Source organism: Lepidochelys olivacea (assembly GCF_965140295.1).
Source record: "Lepidochelys olivacea isolate rLepOli2 genome assembly, chromosome: 1".
NCBI classification, from domain to species: Eukaryota; Metazoa; Chordata; order Testudines; family Cheloniidae; genus Lepidochelys; species Lepidochelys olivacea.
Genome location: NC_140411.1, coordinates 346,806,961 through 346,824,768, shown reverse-complemented (window position 1 = coordinate 346,824,768; position 17,808 = coordinate 346,806,961). Strand labels below are relative to the sequence as shown.

The 17,808-nt window shown below is 41.3% G+C and overlaps 1 protein-coding gene across 2 annotated transcripts in view; it reads left to right on the top strand.

Moving 5' to 3' along the window:
- CHCHD3 (coiled-coil-helix-coiled-coil-helix domain containing 3) overlaps positions 1-17,808 on the top strand; it is a 243,425-nt gene that overhangs the window by 26,124 nt on the left and 199,493 nt on the right. For both annotated transcript variants that reach the window (XM_084617879.1, XM_084617878.1), the window contains exon 3: positions 12,294-12,375. In XM_084617879.1, coding sequence (XP_084474005.1) covers positions 12,294-12,375 — 82 coding nt within the window. The remainder of the gene's footprint in view (positions 1-12,293; positions 12,376-17,808) is intronic.

The following is a 17,808-nucleotide window of genomic DNA, read 5'->3' as shown; positions in this document are numbered from 1 at the left end:
CCCTCTCCCCCTGCCGGGGGACCAGATACCCACAACCCCTCCCCCCTCTAGAGCCCAGCTGTGCCCCCCCCCCCAATACATCTGAACCCGCTACCTCACAGAGTCCAGCTGCGGGCCCCCTCTCCACCCCCCACCCAGATACCCACACTCTCCCGCCTCCCCCAGGAGTCCAGCTGCAGGGCCCTCCTAGCCCAGACACCCAACCCCTTCCCCCGCGAGCACAGCTGTGGCCCTCCCCAGCCCGGGCATCCATGCGCGCCCACCCCCAAGTACCCAGAGGGAGAAACAGCCTGATGCTCGGTTCCAGGTTGTATGGAGATTCCTGCGTTTCACTGTGTCCTTCCCTCAGGGCATGCTGGGAACTGCAGCTGCAGGGAACCCTCTAGCTGCCTCCCCCCCACCCCACCCCACCCCACCCCCCCATGCCCTGGCTGTGTCTTCTATGTGTGATCTGGACTCTGCTGGCTCCAGCACCCCCTAGTGGCAGCCAGCAGCACTGCAGCCCATTTCCGTGGGGCAAAGGAAATGCTGCATGCACATTAATTTCTGCAAAATTCTGCACTGCACAGTGGTGCAGAATTCCCCCAGGAGTAATTACTGCTTTTTCAAATCACAGTTGAGCACTGCTTAGTGCAGGGCAGGATAACTCTACTTGGTCATTATCACTCTGCCGTCTTACTCTCCCATTCTCCACCTGTGGATTGAAGGATCCAGAGCAAAATTTTTGCCTTAAGGTTTCATTTAAAAAAAAAATTCTGTGTTTTTTCCATTTTATATGTACATCTGTGTAAACTGATGTGTGACTCTTTTAGCCTAGCTTTGCAGGAAGCAATCACAGGTGAGCTGGTAGTAACAGCAAGAGCTTACTGAGGTCTGAATGTCAGAAACTAATGAAGCCCATTAAATGCAAATGTTAAGTACAGGCAAGTAAAAACAAAACCAAGGAAAATAAATGCAAAAAAAAAAATCAGTATTTATTCAATATTCGGGTTTCACAACTAAAGTCACAAAAGTCATAAAATTTGAAAAATCTAAGTTTCCAACCATAATGTTGTCTTGGCTACATTCCATCTGGTGCAGGTAATATCTTTTGTTGTTTTTTTTCGAGTTTAATATTTTTATATTATAAAATATGTACCATAAATACGCAAGATGTGCAGCATGATGTAGTTAATACTGCATTCAGAACCTTAACTCTTGTATTTTTGGAACTGTACTTGCTTAAAATTGTATTTGGTTTTTGTGTTAATTACCCTAGCTAATCTCTTAATGTTTTGTTCCAATACTAAACACTTAAGACCAAATTCTGCCCTCGGAGGCATGCCCAGCTTCTGTACCAGAAATACTACTGGTGTAAGTGGTTGTAACTCCAGTGAAGTCCATGGGAATTGCCACTGCTATACTAGCGGTGAATTTAGCTCCCTGACTAAATATGAGCTGTTTGCGGCATGTATCTGAGGGTAGCATTTGCCCTTAAAAAAAATAAATCCACTTAGGAATAGCATTCTTCAGGGCTGTACTCTGGTGATTTAATCTGTTGCTCTTAAATACAGAAATTCAGAAAGTATATAATAAGGTCAGTCAAAGTGATTCTGGTATGCCTTCCCTGCGGATGATTATCTTCCTGCTTTTTCTCCTTGTACACACATCATTAAACTTCCTGAGGGCCGCTCAGGGATTCCTGTCTCTTTCAAAAGAGAAAAGCATATTTTGGTTTTTAAGGTGGATGCCTATTCCCAGTGCTTCATTTAGTGTTGATGGAGTGGAAGGATGGTTCATGACTGTTCCATGGAGTGAGAGACTGGTTTTGACAATTTGTTGTTTTGTAGACTATATACAACATTGTTTGGCTACTACTGGACTATTTAAAAATCATTTTGTAGAAAGAAAAGACAAGCTGTACTTCATAACAGATACATTGCACCTCCATTTCCCAACCTGCATAACAGCTCTTGTGTTCTCTTGTTCTCATTGTTGAGCAGTAAGTCCTGAAGCCAAAAAATCCATTGGAAGAGTGTAAGATTATTTTTATGGCACCACCAGAATGATTGGCACTTCATATATGTTAGGCAAGGCCCCTCCCCTGCTAATTTACAGGCTAGGGTAACAGATCAAGAACGAGGGAGTAGTTGACAGCCACCAAAGACCAGCATAACAAGTAATTTTGGTTGGTTGGGGTTTTTTTGTTCTGCTCTTCCAGCCAGTGTCTGACAGTGTCTTGGGTCACCGAGGTCTCCTGGCTTGTAATGCTTTTGTTTTTAATCAGCAGTCTAATTATTTTTGATAAATGTGCAGTGGCACACTTTACTTTAGCTATACTTTCAGGAGACTGGTGTAAAACTTACTTGATGACATTAGTGACTTTTAATCTCTTAAAAACATACTCTCCCTGTGTATCCATAGAACATGTGCAGCGTGTGGGCAACAGTAGTGTGAGCTTTCCCTGGGTTACCAGTGTGCTTCAGTCTGACCTGGAGGAACCTATTTCAAGGGTGAGAGGAATTCAGTCTCCAAGACTAGTCATTTATAGACAACTCTTGAGACTGTGAAGAAAGGTGCCATTTTGGTGGTGGCTTTTATGTTGTGGACATTAGTCAGCTGAGAGCAGCCTTTAGACCTCCAACCCATTTTTAATAGGCCACTATTAAAATCAGGTTATAAAAAGTCACCAGGTGGTAATGATTATGTTTCTGCTCTCCTGCTTGGGATTTAAACCTGGACATGAAAAATTCTGTCTCTCCCACCTGTTTCTAATACCATTCCCCAAACTGTTGTTGTTGGGGATTTTTTTTATTAAAAAATACGGATGGGTTCATTCCTTTTAAATACAGTATTCATTATTCAAAAGATTGCCGTAACAATTTTTTTTGTAAAGCACTAATATTTTGGACCTTCCCATAATTTCTGACTAACATACGTGGTGGTTTTTATTATTTGTATTATTATAGTGTCTAGGAATTCATGGACCCCATTGTGGTAGGCACTGCGCAACACAAAGATAGTCCCTGAAGCAGAGAGTTTACAATCTAAGTAAGGAATATGAATGCCCAACTATGTACTCTATATAGGTACTTTTATGCACTCTTACTGTAGTGTCTGAGCACCTCACAATCATTTCATGAATTTATCCTTGCAACTCCTCAGTATTTTACAGGTGGTGGATTGTAGCACAGAGCGATTAGGTAGCTTGCCCAAGATAGCACAAGAAGTCTCTGGTGGAGCCAGGAACTGAATCCAGATCTCCTGAATCCCAGTTTAGTGCCTTAAACACAAGATGTTCATTAATTATAAAATCAAGCTAGTGTTTATTTAACTTATTAGGGATTCCAGTGTATCAGACATAGAGAAGACATATTAGGCATCTCGTCAATCCCCTTTGGAAAAGCAATTTCGTTTGAGATTTTTTTGTTTTAACTATATCCTATAGTCTTCTTTGTGTCTGCATGTTGACTTTTTATCCCGTGGCAAACTGCCTATTGTCTTGCTTCAAAACCTAATAGCTCAGAGTACTTTGTGTTTCAGTCCATGTATCATGTAATTTTTTCTGGTCAGGTGGAAACTAATAATCTACTTGCACTGCATACAATTTATACAGTTGGCTAGATTAAAAAAAGAAGAATGAAAGTTGCAAGGTTCTTGTTTTCATTGGTTTTCAACTTGTATGCCTGTCATATAATGTGTGGAACTTAACTGTGGTCCAAATTGGAGTGCTTATAAAGTGGCAAACAATAAAAGTGAAGTTATTTGCATATTGTATCTCAGATTGGAAGGTGAGGGAAAAGTCCGTTTAATTCTGAAGGCACAATAAAATACACAATAAACCCTTAGGTTGATGTTATTAATGTTCCAAGTCGCCAAGTTGTTTGTAACACTGTGTGCTTTCTGATTCAATATTTATGATTATTAGCATGCAGTTAAGAATTTTCTTTCTGACATCTTCATTAACTTGAATGTCTATAGGGCTGTAGTTGCCTTGGCAGATAGTGAGACAGATGATAGTTTTGGAGACCGCCTTAAAGAGCATGGTCCCATACTTGATGGTAATGTAAGTGTTTAGTGTATACAGACACATAGGAAATTTCCATACAGGATCATACCAGTGACCTGTATATCCCAGTATCCTGTTTCTAATAGTACTAGATGCTTCAGAAATAAGTGCAGGGTACTTGCAGTAGACAATTCTGGAACAGGTTTCAGAGTATCAGCCATGTTAGTCTGTATTCGCAAAAAGAACAGGAGGACTTGTGGTACCTTAGAGACTAACAAATTTATTTGAGCATAAGCTTTCGTGAGCTACAGCTTACTTCATCGGATGCATTCAGTGGAAAATACAGTGGGGAGATTTATATACACAGAGAACATGAAACCGTGGGTGTTACCATACACACTGTAACCAGAGTGATCACTTAAGGTGAGCTATTACGGGGCGGAGGGAACCTTTTGTAGTGATAATCAAGGTGGGCCATTTCCAGCAGTTGGCAAGAACGTCTGAGGAACAGTGGGGGGTAGACGGGGGGGAATAAACGTGGGGAAATAGTTTTACTTTGTGTAATGACCCATCCACTCCCTGTCTCTATTCAAGCCCAAGTTAATTGTATCCAGTTTGCAAATTAGACGTCAAAAATTATAACATTCAAAAACCAGTTGGAGAACACTTCAGTCTCTTTGGTGACTCGATTACAGACCTAAAAGTTTTGATTCTTCAACAGAAAAACTTCAAAAACAGACTCCAACGAGAGACTGCTGAATTGGAATTAATTTGCAAACTGGCTACAATTAACTTAGGCTTGAATAGAGACTGGGAGTGGATGGGTCATTACACAAAGTAAAACTATTTCCCCATGTTTATTCCCCCCCTCTACCCCCCACTGTTCCTCAGACGTTCTTGTCAACTGCTGGAAATGGCCCACCTTGATTGTCACTACAAAAGGGTCTCTCTCCCTCTTCCCCCCGCCCCCCGCTCTCCTGCTGGTAACAGCTCACCTTAAGTGATCACTCTCGTTAGTGTTTATGGTAACACCCACTGTTTCATGTTCTCTGTGTATATAAATCTCCCCACTGTATTTTCCACTGAATGCATCCGATGAAGTGAGCTGTAGCTCACGAAAGCTTATGCTCAAATAAATGTGTTTGTCTCTAAGGTGCCGCAAGTACTCCTTTTCTTTTTGCGAATTCTGGAACAGTATGCCCAGAGGGAGAATTTCTTTCTAACATTTGGCAGTGGTTTTCTTATGCCCTAAGTTATACTCCTGACTATTACTTTTTTTTATTCCATAAAGCATAACTGAGGCGGTTCTATTTCTTTGCCTATTTTGTATTAAAACCCCCACAAAGAACACTCTTTTTTTCAATTTTAAATGTGTTGCCCTCCAGCTTCTTCATTGTCCCCTTATCGCTGAATTATGGGAGGGTAAGTAAAAGTTGTTGATTTTCCTTTTCCATATTACTCATTATCTTATATACCTGTCTTTTCTGTCAATTAATCATTTTCACTTTTTTCACTTGTCTCATTTTTAGACCCCTTGTGTCATGTATTAATTGGTTTTTTTTAAGGTCAGAAGCAACTATTATGCTGATCTAATCTGACCTAATGCATAATGTGGGCCATAGAACTCTAAGTGATTCCTTTATCAAATCTGTAGATTCTGGATGAGGTGATAGATCTTTTAGAAAGACCTATTCTTTGCTGTATCTATTTTGAGATAGAATGGCTGAAATGGACATGGTATTCAAGTTGGGCTGGGAAGTATTACTAATTTTTGTTGTTCTGGCATTATTTTCTATTCCCTTTCCTCCTAACATTTTGTTGTTTCCTTTTTGACCATCTCAGAACATCAAACAGACGTTTTCTTTGAACTGCCCAGGACACCCAAATATTTCCTGCATGGCTGTAGTTGATGTAGAAACCAACAACATGCATGAATAATTCAAATTATTCCTTCAACTGTGCACTACCTTTTCATCCAAATTGAATTTCTTCTACCAGTGTGTCCACCTGCTAAGTTCCCTTTTAAGTTCCTCACAGTCTTCTGTAGTCTCCATGTGTGATTTAGGGTAGTCATCTGCAGATGTTGCCACCTCACTGATTGCTTTCTTTTCTATGCTACTTTCTTTTGCTTTGTTTTCTGTCTTAACTAGTTCTTAATCTATGATAGTACTTTAGCTGTCACATCGTGACTGTTTAGTTTTCTTAACAGCCTCTTGTGAATAACTTTGTCAAAGGTTATCTTTCTTTCACTATTTTGTTGATATATTGTCAAAGAATAATATTAGATTTTAATAATTTTCATTTACAGTTGTTTAATAGTTCTATTTGTAACGATCTTTTCAGCTAACTTACTCGGTACCAAAGTAAAGTTGTTTGGCTATAATGACTCAGGGTTTCCCCTGCTGCTTTTTTTAAGTAAAACATTTGGTACCCTCTAAGCCGCCAGTATAGTAATTGATTTTAATTAGTGTATAATTTTGTTTGCAACTTTGGCGCTTCATTCTTAAATTCCTTCAGAGATGTATGACTTTTTGCTTTTTAATTGATTCAAATGTCTCCTCTCTTTGACATCTTCGTCTCTGACGGACTATGCTTCCACTTTTTACCTGAAAGTAATAGATCTGGGTTAGGTAACTCTCCATCTTCTGAGGCAAAGGTTGATGCAAAGGCATTGGTTTGTGTGTCTGTAGTGTCCTTACCCTGTGTAACTGCTTCCATTACTCACAGGTAGTTCAGCAGACCCTTCAATTATCTCACAGCTGCATTTGCACTGAACTTTTTCTGATTAAAACTTCCACAGTTGCTGCTGTAGCTGCATCCTTTATTTATTTACTTGTTTGTATTATGGTGGGACTAGAGGCTCCTGCCACAATTGAGCCTCATTTTACTAGGCATTGTACAAATGTATAGTATGATGCAGCTCCTGTCCTGAAGAACTGATACTTTCAATATAGAAAACAAAGGATGGGAAAGAGGATGTAACCTACAATCCTTGTGAACAGAGTGATGGCTTAGAAACCTCATGTTAGTACCACGATTTTATCCTCGGAGCAGTGTAGTTACACCAACCTAATTCTCTGCCGATGCAACCGCACTGAAGCAGCATTTCAGATGTAGACCTGCCCTTATGCTTGGTCTACACTACAAATTTATGTCTGTATAACTGTGTCACTCAGGGCTGTGGAAAATCCACCCCCCAGAGCGATATAGTTATACGGACCTAACCCCCCATGTAGACATTACTACTGTGTTGATGGGAGGGCTTCTCCTGTCAACATATCTGCTGCCTCTCGGTTGCTGACAGGAGCCTCCTGTCAGCATAGGTCGCATCTTCACTAAGTGCAGCTGCACCACTGCAGTGTGCTAAGTGTAGGCAAGCTCTCGGAGGCTGGAGAAATGAAAATCTTTAGGCCTGGTCTACACTTAAAGCTTGGGTTGACATAGCTATAGTGCTACACGCCTAAGCACTGCAGCTACACCCTGTTGTAGACCCAGTTAGATTGACCTAGCTATCTTCACTCAGGGGTGTGGGGTGACTAAAACAATGAAAAACTCCTCCTGTTGCTGTAAGGTGCGCCTAAGCTATGGTGCTACAGTGGCATGGCTACAGTGCTCTCGTGCCTGTAACGGCCCCAGCAGCAGAAGAAAGAAATCTGGGGCTGTTGGTGGGATCAGCACTCAAACTTGAGGGTCTCTCACAGATGCACAGGAAGCTTGGGCAGGAGAGAGCGCCATGCTTTCAGGGGGCGGGGTCCTGATTTACTGCAGGACCATAAGGTGAAAGGAAGGAAGCTTACTTAGAACAGAGGAAGACAGACAATATGATTCTGGTGAGAAGTCAGATGCAGGATGATGAGCCTGGAGTCATAGAATATCAGGGTTGTAAGGGACTTCAGGAGATCATCTAGTCCAACCCTCTGCTCAAAGCAGGACCAATCCCCAGTTTTTGCCGCAGATCCCTAAATGGCCCCCTCAAGGATTGAACTCACAACCCTGAGTTTAGCAGGCCAATGCTCAAATCACTTCGCTATCCCTCCCCCAAGAGTCCTCACAATACTCTTCCCTAAAACCAAAAAATTGTCCAGAATGGTGAGGAAACTGAGATGGGAAACTGCATATAAAGGTGCATGTTGTTCTGTCTTGATCTGTGTATTTTTCATGCTATCTAAAGAGTAATGGTGTTTAAAATCCTAGGCAAAGTCTGTCTATATGTCTGTTGCTTCACCTGTCACTTGCCCTGTAAGAGTTAAATTGTGAACCCAGAGCATCCACAGAACTGGAGTTTTGGGAGAGGATGTGCTGACGCTATTGGGAGTCTGGGTGATGATTCTCTCTGTCTTCTGGGCTGGTCAATCCATGAGTATTTTAAATTCACCGCACATTCTGAAGACTGGTGTGGTTGGGGTCATAGATGGGTTCTGGAGTTGTATATTTTTTTGAGCTATGGTGCAAAACCACTTTGCTTTAGTTTTGACGGTGTATACACTGAAGTACCATTCACCAGTTCTTTATGGAATTGTATAATATCTGTGAGATGCAAACATTTCAAGATTTGTTATAGGAATAAAATGTGGGGTCTGTCTTTAATTTTCTCTTTTGTTGTTGTGCCATTTTGTTATACCTTATTTATTTAATTTTTGGTAATGGCTCTGTTTTTACCATCCTTAGATGACACTTGTTTGACCAGACTTATCTACCAGTTCTCTGGTAGTTTTTTTTTTTTTTTACCAGTTGTCTGTTTTGAATATCGTATGGTCTGAGCAGAAATTACCATTAGATGTGAAAAGTCTTTTTGCTCTAACCCAGAACCTGTTCTAACAGATGCAGTTTCTTTCAGATTCTTTGTTTTCCTGACAAATGAAATTTTGAGGCTGTTTTTCCTCATACCAAGTCCTCCTCCTCTTGAAATTATAATCTTCACTGAGATATGAAGCATTCCACCTGTATAACAGAATCTTATTCAGTGATCTACCACTCTTTTTTTTTTATTCCCTGTTAATATTTGGCTGATCAATATGTAATTGATCAGGTTAAATGTGTCATGTCTGTATTAGCTGATAGCTAAATCTTATTTATTGTACTTTAAAAGACAGTTCCATGCTTCATTAGACTTCTTTTTACTTTTTTCTTACACAAGAACAATAAACTTCAGGAAACTGATTCTGGTGAGCAGTTTAATTGTTATTCTGTATACGTGTGTATGTTGCCAAGAGTTGAATTAGAGATGTGAAATATTGAAATATCTTTTCAAAGTTAAGTTAAATATATTCAGATTGATTCACATAAAATTTTTTTTGCAGTCCTTGTATTATGGCTGTGTAGTACCTTATAACTGTGGGCATTTACGCTGTTTACAATCTCTGAGGAGCAAACAAAGCAGCGTAGGCAGGGAACCATGCAGCCTGGAAAAACAGTGGTCAGGAGGGAAACTCACAGCTCTCCTCCCAAAAGAGTTGATGGCTGGGAGCTGGAAGCCTAGAAGTGGGTGCCCTTGCTGGACTATGGAGAGGGAATACAGGTGCTGTTGTCCTGAACTGTGACAAGAAGTACCAGACAGACTGTGCACAGAAAGCGTGCCAGAGATGTTGGAGCTAGAGACTGTGCTTTGTGTGGGAAGGTTTCAGTCACTGGCTCTGGCTTCTCTAGTCCAGCAAGGGCACCCACTTCTCGGCTTCCAGTTCCCAGGTGTCACCTCTCTTGGGCAGAGACCTACATGTTTCTCACTCCTGTCTGAGGTTTTTCCAGGTTGCACTGCTGCCTGCGTATGCTGCTTTTGCCTCAGAACTTACAAACAGTGTAATTGCCCACAGCTAGAATGTACAACACAGGTCTTTCTAAGGTGATAGCATTACAGAGAAAACTTAGTAGAACAATTAAAGAACCTATACACATGCTAATAAGCTTACCAAAGATCACCCCAGCTCCAAAAAGAGCTCTGGTAGTGCTCAGTCCTTCAAATCTCTCACAAGGGTTTTTCTGTGGTTACAAGTTCATCATGCCTTTTGCTCAGAACAAGAACCCCTATGCAGAGGTTAGTCTTTCCTTTATACTATTTGGGTCTTTGATCTGTGAATAGGTAGTTAGTTAAACAGTGGTTCTCTCCTTAGTGTGTAGCTTTAAAAGGTTGGGTCCAGAGGTGGGAATTTGCATTTGCCTCCTCCCCCACTTAACTTGTTTGTCCCAAAAGTTCCTTCATGTGTAGAATATCATTTAAAATAGTCCTTTGAAGCTCATAACATTTCTCAGGGTTTACATTGGCCATGTCTCCTCCCTAGAGAAGTTACATGCAATCCCACCATTATACATAAACTTTGCATTTATAATAAAGTTGATTCCAAAGATATTTAAACTTAAGGCAATTTTCTACAATATCTTTGGTAGATCTTATTGAATTATCTGTTACACTCCTCTCCTGGAAATCGCACCTTGTGATCTAAATGTCCTAGGCTCCCAAGTTGAGTGTTGATCCCCAGAAACTTAAGCACTTCCTTCCTCAAAGTTCCACCTTTGTAGGCACTCAGGTTTATAGTTTACCCTTCCAGGGACATGTGATAGTTGAAGTAAACAGACACAGGCCTTGCAGAAGGATTTCGAGAACAATAATTCTCTGCTGTAGACAGCATGAGATGCACAGATCTAGGTAAAACAGTGAGCATCTGTATACCGTTACTTGTGAATCATAGAATATCAGGGCAAGAAGGGACAATTTTTTTTTGCCCCAGATCCCTAAATGCCTCAGGTTCACATGAGTTCTGAGCATTCTTTGGGGTTCATGACCTTTCAGGGTTCCAAGACCCCTCTGTTGGTCTGCAGTCATGCGGTTCATGACGTCTCCTCTGAATCCATAGTTCCTCTTTCTGGCATGCCCTGACAGAATGAAGGGAGAGCTGCAAAATGAGTTGATGGTCCTTAATGATGGTCAGACACCCCACCCTGTCTCCTTAGCACTAGGGGAGTATCTGGAAAGAAGTAAAAAGAAAAGGAGTACTTGTGGCACCTTAGAGACTAACGAATTTATTTGAGCATAAGCTTTCATGAGCCACAGCTCACTTCATCGAATGCATACTGTGGAAAGTGTAGAAGATCTTTTTATACACACAAAGCATGATGAAATACCTCCCCACACCCCACTCTCCTGCTGGTAATAGCTTATCTAAAGTGATCACTCTCCTTACAATGTGTATGATAATCAAGTTGGGCCATTTCTAGCACAAATCCAGGTTTTCTCTGAGGGGGCCCCCTTCAGACGTTCTTGTTATACCCTGGATTTGTGCTGATTATCATTAGTGACACAGTTATACAGACATAAATTTGTAGTGTAGACCAAGAATAAGGGCAGGTATACATCTGAAATGCTGCTTCAGTGCGGTTGCATCGGCAGAGAATTAGGTTGGTGTAACTACACTGCTCCGAGGATAGAATGAGAATTTGAGACTCTGCTGGGTTAGGCCAAATGCAGATAAAACCAAAGCAGTGATGATGATTTGATGAAAGCAACCGGAGTAGCTGGCATGGGTGAGCTTTCTAGCCCTGGTTAAGAGATGGGGGGGATGAGTCTGCTATTTTTGACTCAGACTGTACAGTCTTGGACTTTTAGTAGGTTCATGACTGATTTTTGGAAGATCAAATAGTAGCCTGTGGCGAAGATGATTTTTTTTTTTTTTCCAGTTTGGGCCTATCTAGAAGTGTGCAAATCTTTCTCTGATGTGAACCTGCTTCCCTTATCCATTTAGTCTCAGGGTAATGAAAATGCAGCAGGCCATTTGAGTGATGTGTGAGGCAGCACTCTGGAAACTGTACTGATTTCTGTTAAGTTCCTGGGTGGAGGTCAGGGTGTTGGCTTTAACCTTAATGTCTTAAGTGCTTTGGGATCCGAATATATGATTCTTTCTCCTTGCCACAGTAGATATTAGAGGAGGCACTTGAGATAGTTCCCTTAAACAAAAGGGAGCTACCAGAGGAGCATCCTTCTTACTGGAACTTGTTTCCCTCCTAACCCAGTTTACTTGTTGATGCTAAGGTGTTAGAGGTTCAAAGTTACAGGAAGATTTATGTGGGGGGTGTGTGTGTCTCTTATGACATGACATAACTTTTTTTTGGTGGGAGTGTGTTAATTGAAAATTTGTAATGAAGACAATTTGAGGAAAATGCATACATTGCTGAATAGAGAAATGAAGAAAATAAAAAACTGTTTGCAAAATTTTGCTTGCTTCTGTAATTGGACATAATAATGTGTTCCTCCAACATATTTTTAAATTGTCAAGTTTAAAGTTAATTTTTTTTTTTTTTTTTTTGCTAATTGTAGTTAATGAAGAAGAACTAAAGAAAAGAGTAGCTGAAGAATTGACATTGGAACAAGCCAGGAGGGAGACTGAATCTCAAAAAAGGTTTGTTTGTAATCAGCTGTAACTATATTTTTTAAATTTATGTAATGCTTTTGATAGGTTACAGTAACTGAGGAGGATTAAGATCTGTTTAATGTAAATATTGAACTACAGTGCCATCAGTAGAAACTCTTAGCAGTCCTTTTACTTATATTGTACGTTTTGGTGTTAAGCATTGTTAAAACAAATTAACTGCTCATATTAAATTTTGATCTAAATTGCTTTGACATCACAAGCCTGACTTGCCTTGTCAGGCCAGTTTCTTCACTTTTTAAACTAAATCTGTAGTCCTAGAAAACACTTTGCTGCATGGAAGTAACTCTAAGAAAAATGCAGAGGTGTGCTATTTAGGTTTGGCCTACACTTAAATTAGGTTGACATAGGTACGTCTGTTTGGGGCGTGGAAAAAACACACTCCTGACCACCACAGTTATGCTGACCTAACCCCCAGTATAGATGCAGCTAAGCCGACGGAAGAATACTTCTATCAACATAAAAAGAAAAGGAGGACTTGTGGCACCTTAGAGACTAACCAATTTATTCGAGCATAAGCTTTTGTGCTCAAATAAATTGGTTAGTCTCTAAGGTGCCACAAGTCCTCCTTTTCTTTTTGCGAATACAGACTAACACGGCTGTTACTCTGAAATCTATCAACATAGTTACCATGAGTCAGGGAGGTGGTATCCCTACACTGAGGGAAAACCCCTTCCATTGGTGTAGGCTGCATCTGCGCTATGGGGTTATGCTTGCATAGCTGTGCTGGTATAGCCTCTGGGCATGTCTACATTACAGCTGCTACAGTGGCAGAGCAACAGTGATATAGCTGTGCCGATGTAGTACCATAGTGCAGAAGCTTCCTACACTGATGGAAGGGGTTTTTCCATCGATGCAGTTAATCCATGTCTCCTGCAGTGGTCAGGTCAATGGAAGAATTCTTCTATCAGCCTAGCCACGTCTACACCAGGGGTTAGGTCGATCTAATTATGGAGCTTAGGGTGTGAATTTTTTCACAGCTCTGAGTGACATAGCTAGGTCTACCTAATTTTTTTTAAATGTAGACCAAGCCTCTTTAGTGTAGACACAGCTTTAGAATTCTTCTACTTGAACAAGAGTAAATTTTGACATCAGGAAAAGTGTTAGTTTCTTGTCCAATGTTTCTGTGTGTTGTTGAGTTCTGGAACTGCTTTAATACTTAGTGCTCGCATAGTGCTTCAAAGATGCAAAGTGCTGTACCAGCAGCTCAATGGAAAGAAGCTACTTCATGATTTCTGTGTGTCCTTTTAATTTTTATTGTCTGTCCCTCACAAATGTTATTTACTATGAGTGGCTGTTTAATGGTTCACAGGGAAAAGAGGTTACGAGGCCTTGGATCCTGAAATTGTTAGGACAGATTTTAAATAGTGTACAATAATCCATTGGCAATTATTTTAAAAATATTTGAATTACTAACCAGGTTTTGAAGAATGCCTGTTCTGTCATTAGTGACACACACTCAAGTTAACTAATTCTTTCATGTTCTGGGTGCAGCGTATATATTTTCAAACATATGGAACAAAAATCATAAGCCAGGTACTGTCCTTTCCCTTTTGAGTGGGGAGAAAGGCTCATTATGGTAGATTTCTTAAATCATAATTTCATGAGTACTACTAAAATTGTCTGCACATATTTCAATTGTTTCCTGTACAGCACTACATTATTTAATTGGATTAGGTTGACGGAGTATATAATTGGATACTAGAATACAAACGCTCTAAAACATAATCAGTCCCCTTTGATTAAGCAGTAAAGCCAATCAATATGTTAGGGTAAAATCTCTTCTCTTTGAAATATTGCAGCTATTTTTAATTTAATTTAGAAATTTTGATTAGTACTTCCATTTAGGATTAATTTATTGCAATTTGTAAACATTTTTACCATGTGGCAATTTTCATTTTGTGGTTCTATTATTTATTTTATGACTTGAGACTTTTTCATTGGTGGATATCCGTGATTCAATTTTCATTTGCCCTGCCTTGGTAAAAAGCAGATTGGCTTTGTCAGACCTTCTTTTCAACATCTGATTTCATGTTTTGCAAAGATCATTGCTGACAGTCATGCCTGAATTTAGCTAGTGATAAAGAATTTTGTTGTCAATGTAAGAAAAATACTATAGGTGATAAGATCTCTCTTAGAACCATAGAATAACAGAGTTGGAAGGGACCGCTGGAGGCCATCTAGTCCAACCCCCTGCCCAGAGCAGGACCAATCCCAACTAAATCATCCCAGCAAGGGCTTTGTCAAGCCTGACCTTTAAAAACTTCTAAGGAAGGGGATTCCACCACCTCCCTAGGTAATGCATTCCAGTGTTTCACCACCCTCCTAGTGAACAAGTTTTTCCTAATATCCAACCTAAATCTCCCCCACTGCAATTTGAGACCATTACTCCTTGACCTGTCATCTGCTATCAATGAGAATAGTCTAGATCCATCCTCTTTGGATCCACCTTTCAGGTAGTTAAAAGCAGCTATCAAATCCCCCCTCATTCTTCTCTTCCATAGACTAAACAATCCCAGTTCCCTCAGCTTCTCCTCATAAGTCAAGTGTTCCAGTCCCCTAATCATTTTTGTTGCCCTTCGCTGGACTCTCTCCAATTTCTCCACATCCTTCTTGTAGTGTGGGGCCCAAAACTGGACACAGTACTCCAGATGAGGCCTCACCAATGTCGAATAGAGGGGAACGATCAGTCTCTCAATCTGATCGCAATGCCCCTACTTATACACTTCTCTTGTCTTAAAATGAGGTGAGGTTTGAAGAGTCTATGATAAGAAAACTCAGCTCTTGGCAGTAGTCTTTGAATCTTGTACATAATAATCTTAAGTAAGAAAGAAGCATCAGGTTTTTTTTTTCTTCCTTTTTTCTTTCTATGCAGTGTGCCAAAGTTATTTAAAATTTTTTCAACAGTGTTCATTTTTTTTTTTTAAAGTTGTCTTGTAGTCTTAAGAGGTGCAAATTTTTTCACACTGATCTTGATGTGAGGTCTTGATCAGATACTGTGGGTTACATTCTAGTTGATATTTGCATTTTATGAATATGCTAGAATTACTCTGGCTAATGTAAAGCTATGGGGTTGCAAGTGTTCCACTCTAGATCAGGCTCTGCTGAACCCTACAGAAGCTGCTCTATAGGTCCTTCTGTGAATGGCTTTATGTTGTTTAGGTTCCATATGCAACCAATGTTTAGCCCACGTACTTTATTCATGCTGGGAAGAGTATAGTAATCTATATAGGGAGCAGGGGTGCAAAGGATGTCTCAGCAATAGGGTTGCCAACTTTCTGCTCAAAGTTGAACACCTTTGCCCTGCCCCTTCTCTGAGGCCCCGCTCCCACTCACTCAGTCCCCTCTCCCTCTGTCGCTTGCTCAGTTTCACCGGGGTTTGAGGGCTCTGGCTTGGGGTGCGGGCTCTGGGGTGGGGCTAGAGTTGAGGGGTTTGGGGTATGGGAGGTGGCTCTGGGCTCGGGGGCAGAGCTGAGGGGTTGGAGTATGGGAGGGGGCTCCGGGCTGAGGAAGGGAGTTGGGGTGTGGGAGGAGGTATAGGCTCTGGGCTGGGGGTGTGGGTTCCGGGGTGGTCTCAGAAATGAGAGGTTCAGGGTGTGGGAGAGGGCTGAGGGCTCTGGGCTGGGGCAGGGGTTTGGGATGTGTGGAGAGGGTGAGGGCTCTGGCTGGGGATGTGGGCTCTGATGTGGGGCTAGGGATGAAGGTTTGGGGTGCAGGAGGGTGCTCCAGGCTGGGAGTGAGGGGTTTGGAGGGTGGTAGGGGGATCAAGGCTGGGGCAGGGGGGTTGGGGCACGGGGGAGGGAGTGAGGGCTCCGGCTGGGGGAGTGGGCTCAGGTGGGGAACCTTTTTTCTGTCACGGGCCATTGATCCACAGAAAAAAATCAATCGTGGGCCACTTACCCGCTGGGGGGGCACGGAAGCTCAGGGGGTTCCCCCCACAATGGGGTGAGCCTGAGCTCAGAGCTCCAGCCCTGCGGCGGGGCACCGTGGGCTGGATGAAATGAACCCTGGGGCTGAATCCTGCCCGTGGGTTCTAGGTTCCACACCCCTGCCCTAGGTAGGTGTAGGAGCTGGAGGGGGGACAAACATACCAGCTGCTTCCCGGGAGCCGCGCGGTGCAGAGGCTAACAGGGGGCCTGCCAGCCATGCTGCACAGCACCCCCAATGGCCCAGTCAGTGGTGCTGGCTGGAGCTGCCAGGATCCCTTTTTGATCCGACTCAGCAGTGTTCTGAGTCATGATCTATACTTTTTAGTAGAAGCAAAATGTTGACCCCTCTCTTCCTTCTCTGGAACTTCCCACACCAGTCTGCTAAGGCCCCTCCCCAGCCCACCACTACCTTTTTGCAGAGTCCATGTAATTCTTCATTAAAATTGAGTTAGAGTGCTGAAGCAAACGATTCACTTTTAAACACTAGTAGCCCAACATGTCCAGAACATATTATAGCAAACCCACTTACCATGTAATGCTTAAAATGGTTTTCAGCCTTCCAGATGGTTATAAACATCGATGGGGAAGGAATACTTTTGATGGTATCCTTTTTTTTTAATTCAAATGTAGATAAGATCTTGAAGCTTAGGTTAATTCTGTTTCCCTACACATGCATTAGCACCTATTAGAAGAAAAATGCAACAAAAGTGTTGTTGAAATTTCCTGGGGAGTGATTTACATTGTGCATATGTCAAGGCTTGTACATCTGGAGCTGTGCATTAGAAAGTAAGTTGGTAGTCTTCCCTGAATAACAAAATGCTATGGGGGTATCTACCATGACTGTTCTAGGCCAATTTGGCAGGAACCTAATGGTATACACGTGAGTAGTAAAAAAAATATACAGTTGTGATTAACATCTCACCTGCTCCCTCAATCCGTTTGTCAGAGACTTTGACAGAGAGAAGAATGTCACCAGTTCTGACCCCTAGCCTTTGACATCTTTTTCACAGCTTTTATCTAGAAAAGCCAGTCAGCACATCGAATATCTTTTTTGATGAAATTTGTAGAGAGGTGTGTGCCTGTCAGAATGCTCATGCATCAAAAAATAGCTTTTACATCTTTCACCCCAGTTCTTTACATTAGTGAAGTTAAATGATACCACATTCTATTATTAAAAACTTAGCTGTGCTTGGATTTTTATTTCTTTTGTAAGCAATTTAATTTGAAAACATACTACTTCTTCATTGCTACCTTTTCTTTATAAAAGCACTTACAGCTGGACTGTATCAGAATGTACATCGAGTTTATGCTTTCATGTCTCTAAATTAGCTTTATAGCTTTTTACACACAATAGCATGTGAAACATAGCTGTGTTTTTATTCCTCTTTCAAAAAAAGTCTTTCTTCAACCTTATTCTCATAGTAAAAATGCTATTAAACATAAAGATGCTTTGAAGCATCTGAAAGGTGTAATT